Source organism: Falco naumanni, chromosome 8 (assembly GCF_017639655.2).
Source record: "Falco naumanni isolate bFalNau1 chromosome 8, bFalNau1.pat, whole genome shotgun sequence".
NCBI classification, from domain to species: Eukaryota; Metazoa; Chordata; class Aves; order Falconiformes; family Falconidae; genus Falco; species Falco naumanni.
In genome coordinates this window covers 6,890,548-6,916,205 of record NC_054061.1, presented here as the reverse complement: position 1 = coordinate 6,916,205, position 25,658 = coordinate 6,890,548, and the positions used below count along the sequence as shown (strand labels likewise).

The following is a 25,658-nucleotide window of genomic DNA, read 5'->3' as shown; positions in this document are numbered from 1 at the left end:
CAAAATGGGATTTAAACAATTCCCACCAGCATCACCATAACATTTCCCTATATCCCAGCCTGATTCATCTCATTATTCATGACCTTTCTCACCGTGAGTCACCAGGACGCTGTTTCAGCCCCAGGACTCCTGCCACACACTAGAGCGCAGCGTGAGGCTTGTGGCAGGGAGCAATGCTGGTCAGCTGAGCGGGAGAAAAGCAGTCATTGCTGCTATCAGAAAGATCCAGGGGATCCTTCCCGCTCGCTGACTGATAGTTGCTGCTATCACAGCCAGTTTCGGATTTGCACCTCCAGAGTGTGGGGCTGGTCTGGCAAATGTGCCTCCTGCGGGGCTGTTGCCACCGGGATAAAAGGCTGGGCCAGAGCCCTAGGGACCTTGAGCCAAGGCAGCGCAGGATGTCAGCACAGGGAGGGCTCCTGGAAATGCTGCAAGGTATCTCTCCGGACACCATCTGTAGCGTGGACAGATCTGCACGAAACGCCCATGTGTAGAATAAAGTCCATTTATTTCACAGCAAAGGGCAATGTAAGAGCTTGCATAGTCCCTTGCCACTGCCTGGGCACAAACCCCTCTGCTCCTCCTGCTTTGCTGGCCCAGGCGAGGGGAGCACAGACCCCTGCAATGGGGTCAGTGTGCTGGGGGGCCTTGCCATCGGAAGGAGCACCGAGCACAGCTGGCCTGCGGGCAGGCAGGCTGGCAGGGGCTGCCCACCCTCCTGTGCTCCACGAGACCCAGAAGAACCAAGCACCCCATAGGGTCTTCCTACAATTTCAGCAGGTATCTGATAGAGGAGAAGCCGGTGCCAGCTGCATGTCTGCTGTGCTGCCAGGACTGCCTCTGTCTGTTACTGATGCTTTTAGCCGAGTCTCTGAACCCACAACCAGAAGCCACATCCATCTTGCTTGGACCCTTCTCTCCTGACCACCCTGACAGCTGGGACTCCAGAGAAGAAGTAACTTTGCCAGGCATTTCCACTCCTTGCTACTTGCCTGGAAGGAGACAGGGTCACCAGTGAAGGTGAGACCAGCCTGTCTACCTCATGGGAGCGAGTTGTTTCTAGCTGGACACATCCACAAAGTCACGCATCTCTCACAGCTGTGGCCACCCGACCAGCAAGCCGTCTGTCCCTCGTTGCCTCTGCCTCACACGATGCCATTGCGCATGGGGTGAGTCCGTACCCGGTAGATGATAACAGCGGTGGCTGGGCAGAGCACCAGGGCTGTCATGATAAGGATGGTGGCCAGGATGATCAAGACAATGACCCATATGTCCAGGATGTGCTTGGGGAGGGCGGCAGGACTTGCAGAGTCAGAGAAGTCCATCCTGCAAGAGAGGCAGAGAGGTGATGGGGCAGCCCCCTCCATCCCTCCCATAGCCAGAACACCCCCATCACGGTGCACCCCGCCGCTCTCTCCAGTGAGATGCCAACGGTCACGTCCAGCCTCCTCCTTCGAGAAGCCCCAGGATTTATAGAGTGCTTTGATGTAGCTGGATAAAAGCCCAGGGAAAAAACTTCCCTATTAATTGCTATTGTTGTTAAAGGAGCTGATAAAGCAAAGTCACAACCAGGCGCCCCACTGGTCACTCACGAGGGGTCATTGGGTGGGGAAACGGTGGAAGCAGGGCTGCTGGAGCCCCCCGGCTTCAGGGGAGCCTCGCACCTCCCACCCACCCCCCCACCCCCGAGGTGCCTGCTGCTGAGTCACGGAGTTAACGTCTTAATTAGCAGCAGAGCTCCGGGCTGAGGGGCCGGGCTGCACCCCCCGGGTCCCGCAAATGCCCTCGGCCGGGACGGGGCTCCGGGCAGCTGCGTGATGCGACCGACAGCACCGGGCTGAGCCCCCTCCCCGTCCCGCCCGCAACCGCCCCAGGCTCCGGCGGGCCGGTGGGGCACAAGCCCCCGCCGCTGGGGGGAGGCGGCGGCAGCATGCCTGCCCTGCCCGCCCTGCCCTGCCCGCATGCCCTGCCCGCGCCCCGCTACCTGCGGCGCTGCCCGGCTCCGGCTCCGGCTCCGGCTCGAGGCGACGGCAGCGGCAGGACCCCGCCGGGGGAGGGAGCGTCCGCCTGGCCCCGCCCGGCCCGGCCCGGCCCGGCCCGCGGGGGGCGGCAGGGGAGGGGGGCCAGGAGAAGGGAGGGCGGGCAGGCAGGATCTTTTTCCTGCACCAGGATAAAGGACTGCGGCTTATGGTCCTCCAGGACGGGGTCCCACCGGGTAAAGGCCACTTGGAGCAAACCCGAAGGTCTCAGGAGCCAGGGAGGCACGGGGGGGGGGGATGTTTCCCAGCATAACAGCTTAATGAAGGGCTTTTCCTCTCACTTGTTCCCCTCCCGCCTCACCACCAGCAGGGCTCACATGTGCCCACTTGCCTCCGAGGCCCGGGGCAAGAGAGAAAAGTAAAACCACCGAAAACCCCAGCAGTGAGGTGCCAGCCAGCGCTCCCCGGGGCTTCAGGGCAGGACTGATTTAGAGAGACGCGGGTGCAGAGCGTCTCTAGGGAGGCAGCAGACCTCAGCCCAGCTGGGAACGGCGCATCCACTGCCCAGTGGAATATTCTGCTCCGCTCATGATGCTTGAGGGCAAAGCCAGCAGCAGCTATTCCTGGCCGGCCCCAGAAAGCAAGGTGGGATGCTCAGATTATCCCACCGGGACACAAGCCTGGAGTCACCCACAGTGGGGCCCACACACTGCACCCTTCACCCCTGTTTTTCCTGGGGAAAAATGCCAGATTCCTCTGCTCTCAGACACCCCTGGCCTCCCAGCACACAGTTCCCTGCTGCCCTGGGAGCAGCGCACTGGCGGGCAGCTTCCTCCTGTTACTGAAAATCGTAACCAGGAAAACTCCCTTCATTCATCAGCTTTGACAACTTGACAGGGTGGGTCATTTGACGACTTGGAAGAGTGGGTCAGAATGACCTAAATTTTGTGTACATACTTTTTTTTTTTTTTAACATACAGTTAATTTGGGAATTTAGGCAACGCTCCCTGCCTTCCCAACAGTGCATCCCCCTCCAGCTGCTGCTGTTGGATAAAAAGCACGTGGGTTTTTATGAGGAACGGCGGCAGATCCTCGAGGGCAGGGGTTTCCTCCGGAGCCGCAGGGGCAGGCGGCGGGCAGAGGCCGGGCTGGCAGCCGGTGCTGTGCAGGGACAGGCGTAGGGTGATGGGGCAGCGGTGTCACAGGCCGAGCCGTGATGCCGGGCCCCTGATGGCAGGGGCAGGCCGGGGGCGCTTTGCTGCTGCAGGCTGTGGGCTCGGGACACCGTAGCGGGCCCTGGCGCTGTGCTGCTGACCCCACGGCACCGGGGCGGTTGTTTCTGCCGGGATCCTGCCTCAGCGACTGGGGAAGAGAAACCACCTTTGGGGATGAAGAAGGCTGGCCCCATGTGCGTTCGGGGGGAGCGCGGGAAGCGGAGGAAGCTCGGGGAGAGGGAACTGGGAGGGGGGCGCAGAAACGCGCTACCGGGAGCGCGGGGATGTGCGAAGCAGCCACAGGCGGGCGGCCCCGGCGGCTCCCAGCGCAGGGCGGTCCGGGGCCTCGCTGCGGGCACTGGGCTGGGCCCGGCCGCTCCCTCACGGCCCGGCGGGGCGGGCACCGGGCAGGACACGCGGCACCACCCCGGCCCGCCGGGGGTCACGTGAGTAGGGCGGCGCGTGACGTCTGGCGGTGACGTTTGACGGCGGCAGCGCGGCGGGGGCCGCCCCCTCCCAAGATGGCGTCGCTGCTGCAGTCGGAGCGGGTGCTGTACCTGGTGCGCGGCGAGAAGGAGATGCGGGCGCCGCTATCGCAGCTGTACTTCTGCCGGTACTGCAGCGAGCTCCGCTCCCTGGAGTGCGTCTCGCACGAGGTAACGGCGGCCGGGCCGCGCCGTGCCGGCAGCCCGGGCGGGACGGGGCGGGACGTTGCCCGCTCTGCGCGCATCGGTTGGGTGGCTCTCGAGCCGCTCACTCGTCTGTGCCTTGCTATTGGTTGGTACGGCGGCGCAGCGGTGCTACCATGGAGTGGGGTGATTGGCCGCGGATGAGGGAAGGGGTGGTGTCTTGCGCTGGATTGGCTTCGCACGCCTGTCAGTCGAGGGAATTCGGGCTGTGATTGGCTGAGGCATGCGCACCAGCGGTGGGAGCTGCCGTGAGGGGCGGCTTTCCCTCGGAGGGGATGTGCCCCACAGCGGGGCTCGCCCGGGGCTTCAGGGGTTCTCCGCCCCGCCGCGGGGCCTGGCAGGGGCGGACGAGGCCCCCTACCCACACATATTTCCCCGTGGCGGCCCAGGACCCCCTTCCCACACGTATCCCGGCCGGGCGCGGGCGGGGAGCGGCAGGGACACCCACCGCCCCACACCCCGCCGTGCGGCCCGGCCTGGGGCGAAGGCCGAGCAGGGCCGGGGGCTCCGTTGGGGCCGGCCCTGCCCCGCAGCGGGGGGGCCAGTGGGCGGCCCGCAGCCTGGCTGGGTGCGTTGGCCTTCGCCGCCGCCACAGCAGCACCCCCGGGCTCTGGCAAGGCAGCGTGCTCAGGCCAGGGGGCGTCGCGCCCATTGTGAGAATGCAGACGGGGCTGGGAGCGTTGGCTGTGACTGCATTTACCCCCGAACAGGCCTTTTCCCCACGTTATCCAGTGGGATCTCTGGTGCGGAGGGCTGGCTCTTTGTCCCGAGTGGCTGGAGCCTGAAGCTGTAGATTAGCATCAGGCCAGAGCCATAGCCTGGTGCGTGGGGCCTGCCAGGACCACTGCTTTTGTGCGGAGCAGAACACGGGCAAGCCTTCATCCTGGGGCTGCTCATGTCATTTCACAGTCCTCGTAATAAAACTGATATTAAACTGATTTGGTGGAACTCTGGGTGAATGAAGGAATTATGATAGGTTTGAAAAGCCTGAGAAGAATGACCGTGCAACCCAGACCTCAGAAGAGGTATCTCTGCACAAATGTTAAAGCCTCTGGAGAGTAGAAAATACATTTCTCACCAGGCTGCATCCATCATTAATTCACTTTAGTGTGATGAATGTGGTCATTGTGCATTTCCACGTTTAATAACTGGTGTGTTTTTCCCTTCACGAAGGGGACGGCCTTCTTGCTCCTGTTGTTTTAATTGACAAAATTAATTTCTGACAGCAGACAGATACAAGCGTTTTCTGAAATGTGTATATATCTGACCAGGGGCAGAATCTATTTAGATATAAATGGAAAATAACATACTAAAAGCAGTCGTTCAAGCTGAAAAATGAAATTCTGGTAACTGCAAAAGGTCAACACCTGCCTGGTTGTCCTTTTCCCATTTACTAGGCATAGTTGTTTAATTTATCCTGACTTAAGGAACCTTCTGACTTATATTATTGAAGACCAAAATCTGGCTGACATGGGCTGAGATTCCATGTACCAAAAAATCTGTGGAGTCTTCCCTGGCTTCACCTGTCTTGCCAGACACAAAGCCTCATTAAATTGTGGGGCAGAGTTTCAGGCTGCTGCCAGCATGTTGTCTAGACAAATGCGTGTCAAGAAGTGTGATGTGACTGTCTTGTTCATCAGGTGGACTCTCACTACTGCCCCAGCTGCCTGGAAAACATGCCTTCAGCTGAAGCCAAACTGAAAAAGAATAGGTAAGGTTGTTCTGACTTTTTCATCAAGACTCCCTATTTTAAACAGCTCTCTCCTTAATTGACACCTGGCTGTATGTATCTGAAAGTCTTAAAAAATTCCATCACTTCTTGTTTCTTTTTAGTTTGTTCTGGGGAATAAGTGTCTTTCCATGAGGTATCATGTGTTTTTCACATTTTAGTTTTTGTGATGACCTGCTCCCCTAATAGAAAGGGTTTCTTAGTATCACCCAGTATTTCTCACTGTTGCCATTGTTCTGTTGACTCTGAATCCCTCCTGTTCCTGTTGATGGCTCTGTTGCCCATTTTCCCTAATGCTGTTGCATAAGACGAAAAGGTCCATTGGTTTAATCTTGGATTTGCTTGTGGAGAGCATTTTCCTTGGTCTGGGACTTTTTTCAGAGCACTGTCTTATAGGCCTTCGTCTTTACAGATGTGCTAACTGCTTTGACTGCCCCTGCTGCATGCATACCCTTTCCACCCGGGCCACGAGCATTCCTGCTCCACTTCCCGATGACCCGGCCAAGACTACCATGAAGAAAGCATATTATTTGGCTTGTGGATTTTGCCGCTGGACTTCCCGGGATGTTGGCATGGCAGACAAGTCTGTTGGTAAGTGACAGTCAAAGGCAGAAACCCGAATAATAGCAGGAGCCCAGTGTGTGTTTTGAAGGTAATAGATAATAAAATTAGTTTCTGTCCATACGATGTATGTAATGTCTGCCAAGGTTTTGAGTCACGGTTGGAAATCCACAGGAAAATGGTTTGTTGCTGAAGTCTCCTCTGAAGAGATGAGTTAGTGGAACATGTGACCCACTTCCATGCTTGTGTTACTTGACTAGTGAGAAAGCTGTCAGATGAGGGGCTCTTAGTTGGTGTGCTGTCCCCATAGCTGGGATCTTGTTTGTGTACATTCAGAGTCTTTGAAGCCACTCAGTCTGACAGCATAAATATCTTAATTTATTTTCCATCACTTTTGTTTGCTTTGGCTTATTCCAGAGTTGCTTGTCAGTGTTTGTACTTGGTTTTTCTTTTCATGACAGCACTGGAATAAAGCTTTCATCTATTTCTTGGTGCGTAAGGTGTGCAGAAAAATATCTGTCAGGCTCCAGAAACGGGACTGAGTAGACCAAGCAGATCTTCTGATTTCTGGTGTTGATGTGACTGAAGTCTGGGAGCTGAAATTGCAGAGATGTGGGCAGCCACTAATAAAGAGACCATTCTTGTATGCTCACGTACCTGCTGCTGAAGTGACTTCTAGGTGCTGTTCTGAGTATCTCTCGAACAGCAGTTGTTTAAAAACACAGTATAAAAGCTGATGAAGGTCCTTCAGGCCAAACTTGCCTGTGAAAAGCTTTCAGATGTGTATATTTGTGCAGGCATGAGCTTACAGAATTGCAATGGTAAGTGTAGCAAAAATAGGGAATGTCATTGCACGAGTAGAACCAAGGTAGTTGTGTGTTAGATGTGATTTCTGTGTGGAGTCTGGAAATCTCCTGAGGACTTTGTTTTTTCTCTTTTTCATGCAGCTAGTGGTGGCTGGCAGGAGCCGGAGAATCCTCACACGCAGAGGGTGAGTGAGGGGGAGGGTCATGCTTAGGCTGAGATGCATCAGCTAGAAAAAGCTGTTAGAGGCACCAGGCCCTCTCAATCACTTTTTCTGCATCTGTATAATCCTTTAGATACCAGTTGCAGTTCCTAATCTCCACCTTGACTGAATTCAATGGAAGGAAGGCCTCTTAGAGGCTCTCCTGTGGATATCACAGTATAAAATCTCCTTTTCAGAAGAAACTCAGTTGAAAACGTCATACCTAATGGTGCTGTTAAAACGACACCAGTGAATATGCTGCGTATGTATGTGAAAAAAGCTGTTTTCCGATCAAGAATTTGTCTGGGATCTGGAAAACAGAACTGCACCTTTACTACCCTTCCCTGTCATCAGTTAAGGCTCTCCACTAAATACAATCAGCCTCAGTGGGGGGAAAGATACTGTTTGCTCCGCTAATCCAAATTGCTCAGTTTTGGCTGTATGATATTACTCTGTCCAGTCGTGGCAAATGCACAAAGAAAGTCTCAGTTGCCTAACTGCAAAGTGGTAATTGAACGCTGCTCTCTGACAGACATCATTCCCAAAGGCAGTTCAGTTTGTTGCCCACAGTGTGGGTTAAGCTATGTTAAGACGCACAGGCTTCTGTAACATGTATAATTCAAAATGCAGCTAGTGCTAGGAGCAGAGTGAAACAAGTAGCAGGAACCCCAGCTTGTTCACAAGAAAATAATGCAGCTGATCTGGTATTTGTTCCCCTTTCACTGGGTATCTGTTCCTTTTCATCCCTCCAGATTAACAAACTGGTTGAGTACTACCAGCAGCTGGCTCAGAAAGAGAAGATCGAGCGGGACCGGAAGAAGCTGATGCGACGCCGCAGCTACGTGCCCCTAGCCTTTTCGGTGAGCTGGGAGTACTGTGCTCTCAGAGCAGGAAAAGTGATACACAACAGCCTCAGCGTGGAAAATTAATTAGTTGGTAGCGCAGTAGGGCTGCTCAGCTTCTTTTTATCGAGAACAACGTGAATAAATTTGCTAGGGCACATGGGTTTCTTTAGGGACAAGTAGTTTTACATCCGTTATTGTGTATTACACTGCCTCTCTCTCTCACAGTGCTCTCTGATAATGCCTGAAGGGTTTACACTTGCCATGCAAAAGAACATGTTATCCAGCAGTGAAACGCAGTGCAGCCAAGTCATGATAGCAGGAGTAGCTCTTTCTTAGGACAGTTGCATACCACAGCTCAGTAACAGTTAGGATTGGGATTGTCTGGCACTTTTCTGCATGAAATCTCAACTGAAATTAACCTTAAGACTTGGTTGTGACTTGAATGACTTGTTTATTGTAACTGGCAGGTAAATGCTTACTTTGTTTAGCTGGGTGACTCTGCATATGCTTGCTACTTCTCAATTAACTGTGCTTGCTTTGTGCCCTTGCTTGTGTCTTATGGCTGCATTTTTTGTCTCCGTTGCTACCTGCTGCTATTTTGGGGGCTCTCCACAGCAACACACTATACACGTAGTGGTAAGTCTTTTCACAGTTTCTGCTGGTGTTAAAGGTCTCATGGTACCAACTGAAGGGGAGTAACAGATCCTACTCTTCATCTTGCCTCAGGGCCTCTAACTGGGCTGTGTCTAGAACAAATGCACATGAAGGCTAGTTAGTTAGAGGGTAACTTACAAAAAAATTATCTATGTTTACAAACAAGGCAGTGTCTTCAGGTAAGTAATGTACACTTGAAAAGCAGTCCTTCACAGAGCTGGGCTGAGACACAGCCGTCTGTCTGCCTGAAGCAAATGGCACTACATTAATCTGATCCTTGAAAAATCACCAGGGTAGGCTGATGCTCAGATTTCTTGTTTGGTGAGAATTCAGATTTTCAGTCCTGCCCAGAAAGATCTCTGCCTCCAAGCATGCTGTGTACAGTTCAGCTGTAGAAAGCTGAGGAGTAGCTCAGCTATTCCTGCCAGCTGGTGGTGCCTGGTAAGAGAGACCTGTAGGCAATGAGGTCTGCAGGAGATTGAACCTTCCAGCTGCTTCTAGCAGTGCTGCAGAGTGTTTCAGATGGATGCATACCCATGTCAGCCCAGTTCTTTTGGTAGCTGAGCTCTCATTCTGTACTACCTGACATGCAGTTGCTCTGAAGAGAAGATCAAGGGGAAGTGTGTCAGTAGTGCAAGCTGGTGACTTAAGGAAAGAGCAAAAGCTTTGTAAGCAGGAGCTGCATACATCTGTCTCTCCCCGTCTGCAGTGCAGTGGCAATTGTTTTCTCCTTACTAACATTTTGAGCAGAAAAAAAATATCTTGGAAGGCATTGAATACCTTCCCCTGTTTGCTTTCCTTTGCTTGTCTCCCTATGCTTATCATGCAGCTCAGAGGATGAGTTTGCAGTAGGTCTTTTTGTCCTGGCAGGAAGCAAACCTGAAACTGACAGTTCCTTTTTTCCTTGTAGGACAAATACGGCCTTGGAACCAGACTTCAACGCCAGAGGCCAGGAGCACCGATCAGCGCCCTTGCTGGACTCTCGTGAGTCTCAGGATTGGGGTTACCTTTGTGGGAAGGATAGGAGGTGTAGGCAAGAGAGCAACTTCAGAAAGATGACAAACGTATTAGCAGATAGCAGTGAAAGGAGCTTTCTTCTTTGGAGCTTTAGAGAGATGTCAAATCCTCAGGCATCTCTGTGCAGCAGCTCTAGATGTTTTACTTTCTCCTCAGGAAAAAGTGATTGCTCACATCTTTGTGCAGTTGCTATTGTCTTGCAGTCTCAGCTCTCACTGCCTTCTGTGTTACAATGCAGTCCCTGCTGTTGCTGTCCGCCAAAGCATGTGTGCCATATTTTATGACCGAGTTGTCTCTCGTTTTGCTTCAGCCTGAAAGAAGGAGAGGACCAGAAGGAGATCAAGATTGAGCCAGCTGATGCAGTGGAAGAAGTGGAACCTCTTCCTGAGGATTACTACACGAGGCCAATCAATCTGACAGAGGGTAACACCATAATATTCTGTCACCTTTTGCCCTTGCATTTTATAACATGAGCAGTGCCTCGAAACTTGTCCATGGGGTTCCTAATGGCCTGAGATTTTAGTAATTTTTATGCTGGGATTGAAACGGTGGGGAATTTATGACTAGATGGTAAGTTTGAATGCAGCCTCAACTTCATGTTGTACATGGAAAGCTCAGAGCTAAATACGTCAAGCCTCTTAACAATTATTTCATTTTCTTGCTGACCTTACTTTCTTTGCATGTCAAGTGTCAACTTTTGGATGGAGAAAAGAGCTGATTCCTTTTTCAAATAATAGCAGGAATTAAGGAAGTAGCTGAGCTGCTGGGGGAGTTGGAACCAAAACTGGCCTGTTAAGTAACAATTGCGCATTACTTTGACATCAGCTTGGACCAGCTTGCGTACACTTGCCAGTTATTTAGCTGGCTCATGATTTAATCAGCAAATATTGTAAATTGATCAATCCAACTTGGGAGTGAATGGGATAAAAGAGCAGATACAGGATGCAATGTGGACTTCCTGCTGATGTGGCTTTAAGTGGGACAGATGTTCTCGGTGGTCCTGCAGGCCTATAAAGTCTGCCAATATTAATTCATTCATGAAGGGTTTATGGAAGGGGGTAGATCATCTTGGTCTCCTTTTCTCATGAGACTTGTCAGCATTGTGAGAGTATGATGCTGGTAAAGCAGACAAATTTCATGGTTCCCTGCAGTGAGGGAAATGGTGCCAGGTGGCTCACTGCATCTTGAACACTGGGAAGAGTGAGGAGCCTGGTTTTTTTGGGAAAAGTATGGGAAATTTTGGCTGCTGGAAGTTCCTTGCCTTGGGAACTATGTAGTCGCTAATTCTATGTGTGAGTCCAAGTTCTGCAAACTCCTTGCTGAGAAGCTGTGTATTGTACTTGTGCAGCACCCAGCTGTGAACGTAACAAAGCTATGAAAACTTATTTTCCCTTGGGGAGGAAAAGAACTTATTTTCTAGATGATTACAAAATTCCATTTCTGCCCCAGCTGAGCTTTGAATAGAGATCAGGGTGCCTTGTTTCTCCTGGGCTGGCACTGATGTTGCAGTTGTGTTACTGTGCCCCATCAGGGCAGCCCTTTATACAGCTCTTGCCTTCCATTCATTCATTCACTGCTATAAACAATGATACTTGCCAGTGGCTTCTGAAGTATTGGGTGCAGGTGAAATTAGCATGTCGGCATACAGTGCAAGGCATGCTTGCTCTTAGGCCAGTGAGCGTGTAGCTCGAGTTTCCATGCCTGAATGAGACATAATTTGTCTTGCTTTCTGTTGTGCACCCAGTGACGACTCTGCGTCAGCGTCTGCTGCAGCCTGACTTCCAGCCGATTTGCGCTTCCCAGCTCTACCCACGTCATAAGCACCTCCTGATCAAACGTTCGCTGCGCTGTCGGGTAGGTAATTAAATATTAAAAAGTCTTTTTTCATGTTTGCAGAACTTGGGTTGTGGGAAATGGGCTGTGTATTTCTTTTTAAAAGAAACTGCTCAAATGCTTCTAGTTGTTGAAAGTTCTCAACCAAATTACTGGTAACAGCACTAGGAGATGAGGGAGGATGTCCCATCTCTGATGTGATAAAGATTATGAAAGGGGGACAACATCATCAAAGGTACATAAAGATACAAAGGTGGATTTACATCAGGGTCTTTGTGCTCTGCTTAGCCAAGGAATCATAGAAGGCTTCCAGTATAAATCATAGAAGGCTGCCACTATAGTTGGAATTAAAAAAATATTCTGCTATTGCTAAAGACAAAAATCAAGTCAGCAAACAAAATATTAGTGAGAGGCGGTGCAGAATACTGAAGATTGTCCTTAGAGTGAAGGCAGAAAGAGGATATTTCAGAGAATAAAAACGGAAAGTTGGGAAGTGAAGACAAGCAAGAATTAAATCAAAGCTGGTTTAACTACACGGTCTTTAAAAAGCTGTTTGCTTTCTCAATGAAACAGGAATATTTACCTAGCTCTCAGAGTAACAGAGCAAAATTCTTGTATTTAAGATGCAGAATGCTTTGCAAATGCATAATATTTTCTCAGAAATAAGTAATGTCTGGCTGAGCCTGTATATGAAGAGTAGCTTATGAGATCAGTCTTGAGTTCCAACAGTTTGGTTTTTTTTATGGATTCTGGGAGCATAAGTCAAAGGGCTTGCAGGTATTTGTGCCTTCTTCCAGCTGCAGCCACTGAGTGTCCAAATGTTTTTTAAGTCAGGTTCCAGCTGTCATGTTTTTGAGATTGCACTGGTAGTGCTGGGTATGACTTTTTCTGAGTATCAATAACTTGACACAATGATGGCTACACGAACTCCAAGGTATTTTTTTATGTGCACTGTGCTAAAGGCTGGTAATGTTGTGGCAAGTGGCACGGTGCTCACAACTCTGATTTTTCAGTGTCTGACTGCATGCTGTCTTTTGGTGCTAACAAAAATATTTTTGTCTCTAGAAATGTGAACATAACCTGAGCAAACCAGAATTCAATCCAACATCTATCAAATTCAAGATCCAGCTGGTTGCTGTGTAAGTAAGATATAGGGACTGGGGAGAACAACTGCTTATCTATGCTTGCTTAATGCCTTCTATTTTAATTTCTTTTGTACTCTTTGATTTGACTTCTTGTATGGGTGTGTCATTTCTTAGGATGGTGTAATCCCATTTTTAAATACATTTAGCTTATCTGTAATAGGTTTGTGTCCTGATCTACTAAAGATTTCAGCAGTTTGAAATAGACATTGCATGCTGTGACAGCCCCACACTGTAGTAGGAATTTGTAGGATTAAGCTTATATAGCAAAAGGGCACTTCATTTTTCTGTTTGACATAAGCTACGCTCTGATAGTATCAAATGAGTTGGATGTCTGTGAATACATCCTCCTTCAAGAGGTAGGTTATAGGCAGCAACACAGTCAATCACGGTCACTTGCTTTGTTCTTTTTGTAGTAACTATATCCCTGAAGTGAGAATCATGTCTATTCCCAACCTGCGCTACATGAAGGTCAGTAGTTTTTCCAGACACTCTTAGGGTGAGGCATAGCCGGGAGGTGTAAATGTGGGATGTTTTTGGAAGATGACATGATGTGATGATTGTTCCCTGAGGGGTTTGCTCGCTCTGTTTAGAGAGGGTGCAAGCTTTAAGGGAGTAGTCAGAGTAACACTGCATGTACTTACCACTCTGCGGGAGTAGATTACCATGCAATGTGACGTCTGGCATCCCAAGCACATGCCAGTACCTGAAGAATAAAAGGTGTGGGGTTGATCTTGGCTACATTCCAAAGATGTGTATTTCTTCTGTTAAGAGAGTGCTGCATGGCATTGGCACGTTTCCTGCAGACTGGGGGTGTTAGCTATCCATCCCTTAAGTGTATGTGATGCAATTTTTGAAGGTGTTGATCAGTCACAGAAGATGGAGGTGCTAACAGTAATGATGAATTTTAGAATAATTGCTCTTTGAACTGTGATTCCTGAATCTCCCCAGGAGAGCCAAGTCCTTCTGACTCTGACCAATCCAGTAGAGAACATCACGCATGTCACACTGCTGGAGTGTGAGGAGGGAGACCCTGACAATATCAACAGCACTGCCAAGGTATTGTACCCTTCTGTTGTGTGAGCCTAAGCCTCTTCAAAGGCTTACTACTCCCGCTTATCCTTCCAGAGGTCATACTTTTCATATGTCCTTCAGTCCCTGCTGACTGTGTTGCATTTTCCTCCTTGGAGCTTAAATGACTGTTACCAATGTAAACATCAATTCATAAAGTATTTTGAAATGCTGACTGTTCATTGAGACCCAGAACCCAAGGGAGAAATAACAGTCTTTCACTGGCCGAGTGGTAACCAGGTGGTACTGGAGGAAAGCTGAGGGTGATTCGCTTTTCCGTTAAACTTGTAGTAAAGCAGCCCTCAGAAGGGGAGGGTGCTCTCCTGGTTGCAGCATAGGTGATGATCAGTGCTGAAAGGCTTCTTCTCTTTGTGTTCTGTTTCAGGTGGCTGTTCCTCCCAAGGAGCTTATTCTGGCTGGCAAAGATGCTGCAGCAGAATATGATGAACTGGCAGAGCCTCAAGACTTTCAGGATGACCCTGAGTGAGTGTTCTCTGTCCTGCGGGGATTGTGTCCCTTAAACACTTGGCACTTCAGCCAAGGAACTTGCTCTTCTCTCTGTCTTTAGTGTGTTTTGCTGGGGGTTTTTTTCCCATGTTTTCTTGGGTGGGGTGGTGGGGTTTTTTGGTGGGTCAGAGATCAGCAATGGAGATCTTTCTTTTTGTGGTTTAGACTGTTCAGGAGTCTTTTCTTCCCTTTGAGGCAAGGTGTGCCGTTACAGCAGTTGAGTTGTAGGTGGTGGTACTAATTCTCCCCAGGAATACTCTGTGTGATCCTTTTGTTTTGCAAGCAGAGGGTTCATGGTAGCAGTGAGAACTACACACCAGGGTGTGTGACAGAGTTGCCTCCAGCCTTCACAATGGAATATGTTCTGCTGCAGCCTCTTACAGAGCAACTTGACCTGTGTACCATGGTCCTTCACTGTTGCACAGCTGTGTACATAACTCCCATGGCCAAAGCAAGCATGTTCTGTTTGACAGATGTGTCAGCAGCTGTCAGCATAAAGCGGGTGCTGATGTTCTGATCATGAGGCAGAAAGGGTTGTGGGCCTCCTGCAAAAAGAGCAGCAGGGACTAAGCTAGAAACCAGAAACCAGGGCAGCTGTTCTGGCAGGGCATATTCAGCCATAAACTGAGTCTCTCTCTCACATGGTATCAGAACAAATCTCTCAGAACTACTGCTTGAAAATTTGGCTGACCCAGCATTCTTTTGTTTTCTGCCTTGCAGTGTTATTGCCTTCAGAAAAGCCAATAAGGTAGGCGTTTTCATCAAGGTCACCCCACAGAAAGAAGAGGGCGAAGTGACCGTGAGTTTCAAGATGAAGCACGAGTTTAAAAACCTCGCTGCTCCAATCCGGCCCAGCGAGGAAGGTGATCATGCCTCAGAGGTCATCTGGCTCACCCATCATGTGGAGCTCAGCCTCGGTCCAGTGCTCCCATAAACGCTCCCAATGCTTGCGCCCCGACAGCTGGCCGCAGGATGGACTGTTACAGTGAAGAAAGCACCTGGTGAAATGTTCTGTGAGAGCTCCTTTGTGATGTGTGGGTGTGTGCCACAGGCCCCGGCCGGGTCGTGAGGAGGTGGTTGAGGTGCCGTGGTTTGGGATGGTTTGTTCTCTCTCTTCTTGTTGTAGTGCCCACTAACTACCGCTCTGCTTCCCCACACCGCCACGGGCTAGTTTAACTCGCAGCACGTGTTTCAACACAGAGAAAGATCTTGCTTTCTCCAGATTTGCACTACACCTGGCTGAATTTGGTTTTATCAACACAAGAAAACCCATATTGTTTATTTCTTCATGTCAGCCCACAAACCTGATGTTACATGCTCAATAGTGAACAACTTCTTTGCACGCAGAGCTATGTCCTTCCCAGGCAAACATTTTAAGAGGTGGCCGTGTCTGCTGTGTTACTGGCAAGTTACTGGCAGCAGCACGATGCTTGCTTTTGGTTTTCTGCTTCCTCATAGAATACTTCAGCAGTGGGGGATTGGGACATAGAATGCTGCCACTCTGGCATATGTAGCTTGCTTAGCCGAGGTGATAGATCTGTTATCACAAAGGACATGATCAGTTTGCATTTAAACTCAAACTGTAGTGTATTGTAGTGTTCATGGATTTGACTGGCAGCTGAGCTTGCTGTCAGCCTGCTGTTGTGCAGGTCGATGTGATGGCATGATGCGCTGCAAGCTGGGAATTCAGGTTCTGCTACAGCTCTTGACTGAGGCAGGCATGCTCCAGAGGCTGCCTGGCAGTCTTCACACCAGTAAACCTGTGTTAATAGGGGTAGTGATCAGAGTATGAAACCTGGAGAGTGTTACGATTAGGCCTCGTATACATAAAAATACAGAAGCTGTTTGAGTTCATACTCTTTTTTCCTGTTAGGGTGGGTGGCAGGGAGGTATAAAGGTGGAAGGACAGTTATATGTTAACTAGCATACACTGTACTGTTAGGTAACTCTTCTAGGGTGTAATTTGGCTGTAGTCCAAGCTAAAATCAGTAATTAATAGCAGCGTATGCAGGGCACTGAATTACTAGTTACTGCATAGCTTAGTGCAAGCAGGTGAGATCTCTCTTCCTGCAGTGCATTCCCAGTTCAGACACTGACCTTTGTTAAACATTTGTGATGGGCTTTGATGTGCTGTCATGCTGCGAAGGGTGTGAATAGCAGCCGGAGACACTTGTGCTATGGTTCTGCCAGCCTGGGTCTGCGCATCCTCTGCTCGGCCGGGCGGGATGTGACTGCCTGCTCTTGGGGGAGGTGGTGCAGTACCCGAAAACCTCTCCCTTGGTGCGAGGAACCTCGGTGTGCCCGGGGTGGCATGCACCTTGCAGCCTAGATCCTGCAGCAGGTCTCTGAGCAGCGAGGCGTCCTGTTTACAACTTCACGTAGGTGACGTGCAGATGTACAGCATGAGTTTAAGACTTGTAGTTCGTAGTGAATGTGTAGTGCTAGCCCCTGCTGCGGCTTTACCTGTCCAGGTAACAGAGCACTTAACCTTTGGCCGCCACTTTTCCTCTCCAGTAGCCGAAACAGGCGCTATACTTGTGACACTAATAGGGAAACAAGCTTTCCAGGGGCGAGCTGGGCCTTTCTCACTAGGAATAAAAAGGTGCATTGATTCATGGTATTCTGAGAGGTCTAATTAGCTCGGTGAGTTGTTTTTTTCCCTTCCCGTAGGTGCTTGTAGGCGACAGGAAAGGTGTCTGGCATGTCCCTGCTCCCTGGCGCGTGCCCCTCCGTCTGCCCCTTCCCGACAGGCGGCTGTTGCCTTATGCTTGACGTCGTGTAGTGACCTTCAATAAAGCAAACGTGGCTCTCGGATTCTTTGCGCTGGTTCTTACTTTGTGGTTGATTATAAAATAAAATTCCCCAGTGGTCTCGCCCGTCACCCCCCCGCAATGTTCCCGGCAGTTTCACCCGCCCCGGCCATTCCCGCCCTTTTAGCCCAGCTCTATGGTTCAGCGTGCCTAGCGCGCCCCCTGACCCGCGGCGCGCTGCTGATCCCGCCGCCGCACGTCGCTAGCGGAAGTGATGTCACTTCCGGCTGCCGCCGCCTGCCGGGATCGAGGCGGAGCGGCGCGAGGGCTTCCGGCGGCTGAGGGGAAGGGAGCGGAGCCGAGCGGGGCCTAGCCGCCATGTCGACATCGCTGGGCTCCAACACCTACAACCGGCAGAACTGGGAGGACGCGGTGAGTCCGGGGAACGGCTGGGGAGAAGCGGGGCGGGCCTCTGCCGGCGGGGTCCTCCGCTGCCGTGAGGGAGCGGGTGGGGGCGGCAAGGCCGTAAGGCGAGGTGGCGCGGGGCGGTGGCCCCGGGGAGCTGTGTCCCTGCGGGTCCCCTCGGCTGGGAAGGGGCTGCCGCGGTGACCTGGGCGCTTCTTATGGGCAGCGCTGGCTGGGAAAGGAAACGTTCGGTTCTGGGCGCAGCCCACCTCCCCGCTCCCCCGTCGTTTCCCTGCCGGGGGTTGGGGTGTCCGGTAGCTGGGAGGGCTGAGCTGGGCCGTCGTGCGCCCCTGGCTGCATTCCGTAGAGCTGAGGCCTTTCCTGGGTGGGCCCAGGGCAAACAATAGATGCTGAGGGATAGCTGGGGGGGGGTCATCTGCTGCAGTCAGGTCGCTGAAGAGTTAAGATGTCAAGAGAACGGTTTTGGCTTGTTTGTTGTTTTAAGCTTTACTAAAGACTGGAATAGCTGGTAGCTGGCAGTTCTTTCATAGTACAGGCCTCGAGTTATGGCTTGCAGCTCTCCCAGGGACTTTTTGAATGAAGCTTTTTGCATCTTTCAAACGGTCTGATTAGTTTAACTTGATAATGTTAGTTCAAATGTGATTTGGATGCGGTTGCGGTGATAGAGTTTGTTGCACATTTCTGATTTTCTTTCTTTTTGCTCTATTCAGGATTTCCCTATTCTGTGCCAGACATGTCTTGGAGAAAACCCATATATTCGAATGGTATGTGCCTGTTTGACCATGCAGTCTTTTCTTCTGTGGTGGCCCTAGAACTGTTGGGTTTCAGGGACTAAAATTAGCCTGGCTACAGGAGGAGATGCTGAGGTGGGCATGCACTGCTAATTAGATGGTTCTGCACAACAGGATTTTGTTCCAGCCATTGTTGGTATGTGTTATCATGGCATTAGGTATGTGACTTTAGATCAGTCAAAAAGGAGAGCTATATGGTAACAGTCCAGTGTCTAGAGTGCAGGAAATACTAGAAAACAAAGCTTTAGTACTGGTAAATCGTGTGACATGGAGAACAGTGAGCTGCTGAGACATTAAATAGCTTTGTAAAATTTCTAAAATGTGAAGAATATGCACCTGTAAAAATAAGTTGAAACTGTTTTATGAAGGCTGTCCGACGGTAGTTTCAGTCCTTGTTTACCTTGGTTTCCTCTGTGCAGGGTGAGTCAGTCCATTTTATGTTGCTTTTCTCTGTGCTCAGTCCAGTTGTGTATGACCTACATTTATGTTATCTTCCCTTCACGTTTCCATTCCACCAAGTTTGCTGAAAGGTGATGATATTTTTTGTGAAACATAACCCTAATGCTGGTATAGGTAATACTTCAAAGCCTGCTTATTTTCATGGACCTATTTCCTGTAACATCATCTTTGTTTAATAATAGCTATTAATATTCCATTTAATTTTCGCTTTTCATCACTACATGAGGTGGGACTTGCAATACTGTGTCTTAATGAATTATTCTAAAACAGAAATGGATTGAGAGTTTTTTAGGATTTTTTGTCCTGTTGACCTTCCAAGGTGTAAACCCAAAACACAAGAGTGGGTGAGTCTAAATGCAGCACAATTAGGAGAAAACCACTGTGCTGTAACATCAGTGATATGTTTTATGTTGAATTGATGATATTTCTTTTTTTTTTTTTTTTTTTTAATTATATTTCAGACCAAGGAAAAATACGGAAAAGAATGCAAGGTATGTTTGTTGTCTTTTGAAGAAAGAATATATAAATTGGCACACATCTAGGAATAATACATTTTAACATTAAAAAGCCTGTCAGCTTCAGAAAAGTGCTTGTCTGGGTTAACAACTTAAAATGTTTATGTAACCACATACATTTTTAGGTCAGCCTACTGTGCACTTTGTTAGACAAAGTCAGTTGGTCTTAAAATAGTAAAATTACTGAAGACTTAGGATTTGCTCATGTTTATCGGAATTAGTTTTTGCAAATATTGTACTATATTTGGAGGTATTTCAGCATTTTACGTGATCTCATATGTTCTCTTGGAAGTTTGTTTTTACTTGTAAGTGGTGCATAACTGGAATTTAGGTTTTGCTATGAATATGTTATTTGTGGCTGTGTGGTGGTTTGTGCTGTCTAAGAAATAAGCCACTTCCATTTCTGAGAGAGCATGAAATATTTAGTGTTGTCTTGACTGAGGGGAAATTAAAGGAGGTTTTTTGCCCCTTTTTATCAATTGTCATCTGAGGAAGGGAAAAGGTATGTGTTGAAATCTTGCTTCCCTTCCTCAGACTGTACATGCAACAGAAGCAGATCATCGCTCTACCAGATAAGAGAGAGCAGTAGTCTTCTTCTGGACCAAAAGTCTCAAAAACCCTCTCACTGGGCTTGCTGCTATGTTCGTGACTGATTTACACATAATTGATAATTTATCTGCAGTAGCTCTATACTGACATCACCTGGAATGGAGGAGAATTTGTTTTTACTTGGTGTAGGTCTGCTTTCAGCATTTGTGTTACTGTAATAAATCAGAAAAACAACAAGAAAAAAACACCTTCCTAAAACTTTCTTCTGTCAAAGTAAGGCACCAAGTAGAAACAAATATTTCTTGAGGTCTGAATCTTTGCACTAAGATGAAGAAGTTGTATTTATGGTTTAAAGAAATCAGATGTGTTTGGATGTCACGTTTCCATGTAATAACCTTCATTGCTGCATGATGGTGATACAAGTGTTGACTTTCTGTCTTCCAGATTTGTGCCAGGCCTTTCACAGTGTTCCGCTGGTGCCCTGGTGTTCGTATGCGTTTCAAGAAAACAGAAGTATGCCAGACATGCAGCAAGCTGAAGAATGTCTGTCAGACCTGTCTACTTGACCTGGAATATGGTGTGTACCAAAAAATGTACACCAAGAGAAGAAGGTGGTCTGCTTGCCTCTGAAATGAAAGTTGATGAAATGTCTTTAAATGTGTGCATGTAATTGGCATGGTTGTCTGGACGGTCTTCGAAAGGAACAGGTCTTGACCACATCTCTTCTGAGGTTCAGGGGCAGTGTGGTATACCTGAGTAGTAGATGAGTTATGTCTGGCTAATGAAGACTGCAATAACTATTTCTGCTCTTTCAGCTTGTGCTTCATACAGATTTGTTGTTTCATTCTAGGTTTGCCTATTCAAGTCCGGGATGCAGGACTTTCCCTTAAGGATGAAATGCCTAAGTCTGATGTCAATAAAGAGTACTACACCCAGAACATGGAACGGGAGGTAAGAAAGTGTAGTTCTAATCATGCTTTCTGTGTGTGGATGTGTATGGGGGAGGAAACGGGAAGAATGACCTAGCTTATCTTAAAATCATTTTCTTGCTCTGATTCTGTGCATCAGTTTTCAATGGTGATATATACATAATTATTTGTGGTTTAACTGCTGTTTAGATATCCAATTCTGATGGCACTAGACCAGTTGGTGCACTAGGAAAAGCTACTTCTACCAGCGATATGCTGTTGAAGCTGGCTCGGACCACGCCTTACTATAAACGTAACCGTCCTCACATCTGTTCGTTCTGGGTAAAAGGAGAATGCAAGAGAGGAGAAGAGTGTCCCTACAGGTACAGATACAGCTTAAACAGTGAATCTGTTCACTGGGGTCAGAGACAGCAGCTGCTCTTGGGGTTTGAGGAACAGGAAGCGCTGCAGTGGACAGGAGAGGTAGCACTGCGATTGGGGTCAGCGTGAAACATGCTTTCAGTTGACATGCAGGGCCAGTGAATGAATCTTTGTTGTGGTGTGTTTGTGAGGAATTAGCTGTGTGGTCTTGTGTAGTGTTTTGCTGAAGCAGTGACTACATCTCTTCTCTTGCGTAGTTCATTTTTTCCCCTTGTGGCGTCAGTCCCCTCAATCAGAGATCTTTGTATTTCAACAAGAGGCTGTTTGAAATCAAGCTCTTGTATTTTGTAGCGTTGAATGCTGAGCTGTCAGAAGTGCCATTCATTCAGAACTTGAGGCAGTCCTGGCTGCAGTTTAAGTTCTCATGGCTTTTTGTTCCATTTTGGGATGTTATGTGACTAGGGTTAAGCATATAAAAAGAGGCCTTGAGAAGGGAAGGCAGCAGATACAGTCATAATCTGATGCAGCTACGACTGGTGGTGTGAAATGCTGTGTTTGCTGAACCTTAGACATGAGAAACCTACAGATCCAGATGATCCTCTGGCTGATCAGAACATCAAAGATCGTTACTATGGAATTAATGATCCTGTGGCTGATAAACTTCTGAAACGAGCATCAACCATGCCTCGTCTAGACCCCCCTGATGACAAGACTATTACTACACTGTATGTTGGAGGGCTTGGAGATACTATCACTGAATCAGATCTCAGGTGAGTTGGTGAATTTGTATTGCCCTTGGCTTTTTATTTGACAGTTTGATTACTGCTCATCTTCAAGTGAGGAAATCTCTCTTGCAAGGAAAAAAATAAATCTGGCTTTTAGTTTTTCCTTAATGGGGACTGGTTGGTGGGGAAGTGCAGAGGAGTGCCAGCTTGTTGGAGAACAGATAACCAGGCACACTTCAGATGCTTTGATTAAAATTTCTCTCTTTAAAGATGAGTCATCCTTCTGAGCTGTTGGGGTTACTCTGTTACCCTTTTGACAAGAAAGTCCCACAGCCTCCCTCTAGCTAGCTGCTGAGAAAAGCTGCTGCAGTTTTTATTGCTCCTTAATTGCACAGAGGGACAACAGATCTAATTTGTCACGGTTAGTCTGAACTGGAGACAGAGAAAAGAAAGGATCTGAGCATATCTGTTTCAACATGTGATGAGATCCTCCTCCGCTGTGCACCCTGCAGCTAGGAGGAGTAGTGTTTCATAATAATTTTTTTTTCCCCTGACACAGAAATCACTTCTACCAGTTTGGGGAGATTCGGACAATAACTGTAGTGCAGAGGCAACAGTGTGCTTTCATCCAGTTTGCCACCCGGCAAGCTGCTGAAGTGGCTGCTGAGAAATCCTTCAACAAACTCATTGTCAATGGACGCAGGCTCAATGTCAAATGGGGAAGGTGAGTACGGCAGAGAGGAAGCCTTGAGGATACTGCCACAAGGTTCTTCTCTCTTTGTGCAATGTTGACGAGCAGGATTGGATATTACGCTGGAGTAGATACTGATTTGGTAAATAGTTGGGGTCCTTTTACAGTTTGGTTTTCTTTCAGCAGTGGGATCTGGGTTGGAGATTACACAATTGTGTAGAGGATTTCCTGGTTGAGGGCTATGCCTGAGTTTCTGTAGTTTTACTTCTAATCTGTCTCCTGTAAGCACTGTTTGCACACTTTGTACCAGCTGTCTCTGTTCTGTGAATTTTTCATCTTTGGCCTGAAGCAACGGGTGCAGATTAGATAATGTGAAACTATTGTGGTATGAATATCTGCTTATCCTGCATTTTCTCATCCTTGTTCTCAAACTTTTTATTTGGTTTTAGGTCCCAGGCAGCAAGAGGAAAAGAAAAGGACAAGGAAGGTACTACAGAATCTGGGATAAAGCTGGAGCCAGTTCCAGGACTTCCCGGAGGTAAGTGAGCTGGTTTAATCTCTGAAACTTAATGCTGACCTCACCTGCTTCCATGAGAGGGGCTGATGTTAAACCTTTGAGAACTGTAACATTGCTCAGGACAGTAGAGGCACTGGTGAGCCCAGAGCAGGCAGTTACTACTGTAGTAGTAGTAGGTTTGCAGCAGATCCAGCAGGGATGGAAGGCAAACTTTATCTAGAAGCTAATTCTTGATGATAAAGGGAGTTCTTTATGTGGTGAATGAAAAGTTAAAGCTGAGTTAAAGTGACTGAGGTCTGAGATACTGGCAACCCATGCTTTTTAAGGCTTGGTTAATGTTTTCCTAATCCACTGAGTATTGTATGATTGAAAAAGCAAGGCTGGTTTTGGGTGAAGAAAAATGGTGACTGGTTCTGGAGTTTCAGTGTGGTCCTGCTTCTCACTCTGGTTCATATGTGCAATAGTAGCAACAGTTTGCCCTTGTGGAAGAACTGATTGTGCCTCCTCACTGAAGGCTTACACCACCATACAAGCTTATCTTGACAGAGACTTTTCATAACCACCATGTACTTTTTCTGCAGCTCTCCCCCCTCCTCCAGCTGCAGAAGAGGAGGCTTCTGCAAATTACTTCAACCTACCTCCAAGTGGCCCTCCGGCTGTGGTTAACATTGCCTTGCCACCTCCTCCTGGCATTGCTCCGCCACCACCTCCAGGTACTTGTGTTTTGCCTTCAAGTGGGGGTGTCTGACTTGGTGTTAGACTTTCTAGTCCTCTTACTCGGCTGTGTTGTAGCACTGAGGTATGCCCTGAGTTGATTTTCCTCGTTCCCTGATCGTACAGTGTAAATTGATGATCTGAAATGAGCTGTCAGCACAGTTTGATTAAACTGAGCTGCCTGCTGTGGTATGTATTCACTTGCAAACTCTCAGGCATGTCAGGAAGCCCTGTTACTGGTACTGAGACCTGCTCAGTGCTTTTGCTGGCTGTGTAAATGCCACATTAACCTGAACTTTAAAGGTTAATTTTGCAGCTGGTTGAATGCCAGCCTGTTTGGCTGTGTGTATATATATCTGTATGGAGGCCCTCTGTTTTTGTGGGTTTTTTTTCATGGGACATCAGACTCCTGTGGATATATTTGCTTTGCTCCACAGTTCAGTAGGAAGCATTTAGACTGGCATTACAGACGCGTGTCCAGTCCCCCCTACCAGCTTTTATCTGTGAGTAAGGTTGTATGTTGGGTAGGGATTGCTTCCAGTTGTACTGGCAAGAGGAGGAGGAGTTTGGGGATTTGAAGATTCATGGAAGATGTGCACCTTTCTAAGGCATAGCTGTAAGCCAGCTGTTATCTGTGAGTAGTTTCAAGCAGCAGTTCCTGTGCATTGGTTGTTCTGTTCCTCTGTCTGAAGCTGCCAACATTGTTTCTGCAGGTTTTGGACCACACATGTTCCATGCCATGGGGCCCCCGCCTCCCTTCATGAGAGCCCCAGGCCCCATTCACTACCCGTCTCAAGATCCCCAGAGGATGGGTGCCCACGCGGGAAAGCACAGCAGTCCCTAGCACGTCGTGCCACCGTCATCGTTTAAGTACATGTTATTTTCTAGTTACCATGGTAGCACCATATGTTGAGCTGTGGGTGAGCTAGAGAAGCCTTATTTCCCTGCTTGCAGACACTGGGCAAGCTGAGCTCCATGTCTGTGCTAGCTAATCAGATTGTTGATACATCCCAGGTCTTTCATTTAGTGTTGGGGGCGGGGCAGGGGGGCAGACAGAAGGGCTGTTAAGGGTCTGTGGATCAGCTGTACCAGAATTACAGTGCTCTCAGTGTATCCTGTTTGCACACTTTTGAAATAAACTTCTGGAAAACCAAAACCAACCCCCTTTTCAAGCCCATTTGATATCTTCAGTCTGAACACTGTGGACTATTTAAATGTAACCGGAGACTCTTCTCTGTCATGTAACTAATGACTTATTATTTTAATGAGATATTAAACCAGGACTGAATAAGAGCTGAAAAACAAGCTTATCAGACATGCCAAACCCATGGCTTTGCTTTACTATTGCCACAGAATTTTTCTCCCTCCTTTTTTTTTTGACTTCCTGTTCAAAAAACCAAAAGCAAACCCTTTTTGTTGCTTCATTTCTGATCCTGCACGTCCTGAGCAAGACAAGTATTAAGTTATGTGAGCAGGCCCCAGGTAGTGCAGGCAGGACATGCAGTGGCCAGTTCTAGCCCAGCGAAGGCCCCTCCGTGGCCCCGGAGGCTGGGCTTGTGTGCTGACAGCTGCAGGGGGAGGATGCAGTGCAGCTGCAAGCTTGTCTGGGGTATATTTGGTGCATGACTGGGGCTTTTGAGGCCTGTGGATGCAGTCTCCTCTTAAACTGTGAGATGGATCCCGCTTCATCCTGTTTTAAGACCTGAAACTTTTCTTTCTGTGCCCCAACTATAGTGATTGCCCGGGAGCAACCATGTCCTGCATGGAGCCTACTGTTGAGTAAGATCTATGTGCACGTGGCTGAAGGATTTTAAGTTTATCTGTATGTCAGCTGCTTTCACGCAGTGGATCTGTGGACATCTGTCTGTAAGCAAAACATGATGAGACCTGTTCTGAAGCTTCATTTGCTTGTTTTAAAAAAAACCACATTAAAATATTTGAATTTTTCAATGCTTTGCTTAGACTGCTTCCTGGAGCACAGTGTC

General features: G+C 48.5%; 3 protein-coding genes across 6 annotated transcripts; 2 read left to right on the top strand and 1 right to left on the bottom strand.

The window, feature by feature from the left end:
* Positions 1 to 489: 489 nt before the first annotated feature.
* SMIM3 (small integral membrane protein 3) lies at positions 490 to 3,857 on the bottom strand. 2 transcript variants are annotated; one of them, XM_040602838.1, is made up of 2 exons: positions 3,751 to 3,857; positions 490 to 1,326 (listed from the first exon to the last, which is right to left on the bottom strand). In XM_040602838.1, exon 2 carries the CDS (start codon positions 1,323 to 1,325, stop codon positions 1,146 to 1,148), a length of 180 nt encoding a protein of 59 aa, XP_040458772.1. In that variant the 5' UTR covers position 1,326; positions 3,751 to 3,857; the 3' UTR covers positions 490 to 1,145. The 2 variants fall into 2 exon arrangements, with proteins under 2 accessions (XP_040458772.1, XP_040458771.1); XM_040602837.1 differs by lacking the exon at positions 3,751 to 3,857 and adding an exon at positions 1,985 to 2,064.
* Positions 3,647 to 17,061, top strand: DCTN4 (dynactin subunit 4). Of its 2 annotated transcripts, XM_040602830.1 has the most exons (14): positions 3,647 to 3,849; positions 5,523 to 5,593; positions 6,024 to 6,202; positions 7,120 to 7,163; positions 7,931 to 8,038; positions 8,639 to 8,659; positions 9,588 to 9,661; positions 10,005 to 10,117; positions 11,439 to 11,548; positions 12,593 to 12,666; positions 13,086 to 13,140; positions 13,621 to 13,728; positions 14,126 to 14,223; positions 14,968 to 17,061. In XM_040602830.1, exons 1-14 carry the CDS (start codon positions 3,715 to 3,717, stop codon positions 15,179 to 15,181), a joined length of 1,404 nt encoding a protein of 467 aa, XP_040458764.1. In that variant the 5' UTR covers positions 3,647 to 3,714; the 3' UTR covers positions 15,182 to 17,061. The 2 variants fall into 2 exon arrangements, with proteins under 2 accessions (XP_040458764.1, XP_040458766.1); XM_040602832.1 differs by lacking the exon at positions 8,639 to 8,659.
* Positions 17,062 to 17,296: 235 nt separating this feature from the next.
* On the top strand, positions 17,297 to 25,623 carry RBM22 (RNA binding motif protein 22). Of its 2 annotated transcripts, XM_040602834.1 has the most exons (12): positions 17,297 to 17,429; positions 18,134 to 18,187; positions 19,135 to 19,164; positions 20,182 to 20,314; positions 20,588 to 20,688; positions 20,856 to 21,028; positions 21,596 to 21,796; positions 22,311 to 22,475; positions 22,892 to 22,980; positions 23,541 to 23,672; positions 24,387 to 24,543; positions 25,408 to 25,623. In XM_040602834.1, exons 1-11 carry the CDS (start codon positions 17,376 to 17,378, stop codon positions 24,515 to 24,517), a joined length of 1,263 nt encoding a protein of 420 aa, XP_040458768.1. In that variant the 5' UTR covers positions 17,297 to 17,375; the 3' UTR covers positions 24,518 to 24,543; positions 25,408 to 25,623. The 2 variants fall into 2 exon arrangements, with proteins under 2 accessions (XP_040458768.1, XP_040458767.1); XM_040602833.1 differs by lacking the exon at positions 25,408 to 25,623 and having other exon boundaries at positions 24,387 to 24,833.
* Positions 25,624 to 25,658: the final 35 nt, after the last annotated feature.

What these genes read in the sequence shown, in the direction of transcription:
- SMIM3 (XM_040602838.1), bottom strand. Translation starts at nt 1,325, where the DNA reads ATGGACTTCTCTGACTCTGCAAGTCCTGCCGCCCTCCCCAAGCACATC.
- DCTN4 (XM_040602830.1), top strand. Translation starts at nt 3,715, where the DNA reads ATGGCGTCGCTGCTGCAGTCGGAGCGGGTGCTGTACCTGGTGCGCGGC. An exon ending in CCAACCTGCGCTACATGAAG is followed by an intron (nt 13,141 to 13,620) that starts GTCAGTAGTTTT and finishes GAATCTCCCCAG; the next exon opens with GAGAGCCAAGTCCTTCTGAC. An exon ending in ATATCAACAGCACTGCCAAG is followed by an intron (nt 13,729 to 14,125) that starts GTATTGTACCCT and finishes GTTCTGTTTCAG; the next exon opens with GTGGCTGTTCCTCCCAAGGA.
- RBM22 (XM_040602834.1), top strand. Translation starts at nt 17,376, where the DNA reads ATGTCGACATCGCTGGGCTCCAACACCTACAACCGGCAGAACTGGGAG. An exon ending in GGCAGAACTGGGAGGACGCG is followed by an intron (nt 17,430 to 18,133) that starts GTGAGTCCGGGG and finishes TGCTCTATTCAG; the next exon opens with GATTTCCCTATTCTGTGCCA. An exon ending in AGTTCCAGGACTTCCCGGAG is followed by an intron (nt 22,981 to 23,540) that starts GTAAGTGAGCTG and finishes CTTTTTCTGCAG; the next exon opens with CTCTCCCCCCTCCTCCAGCT.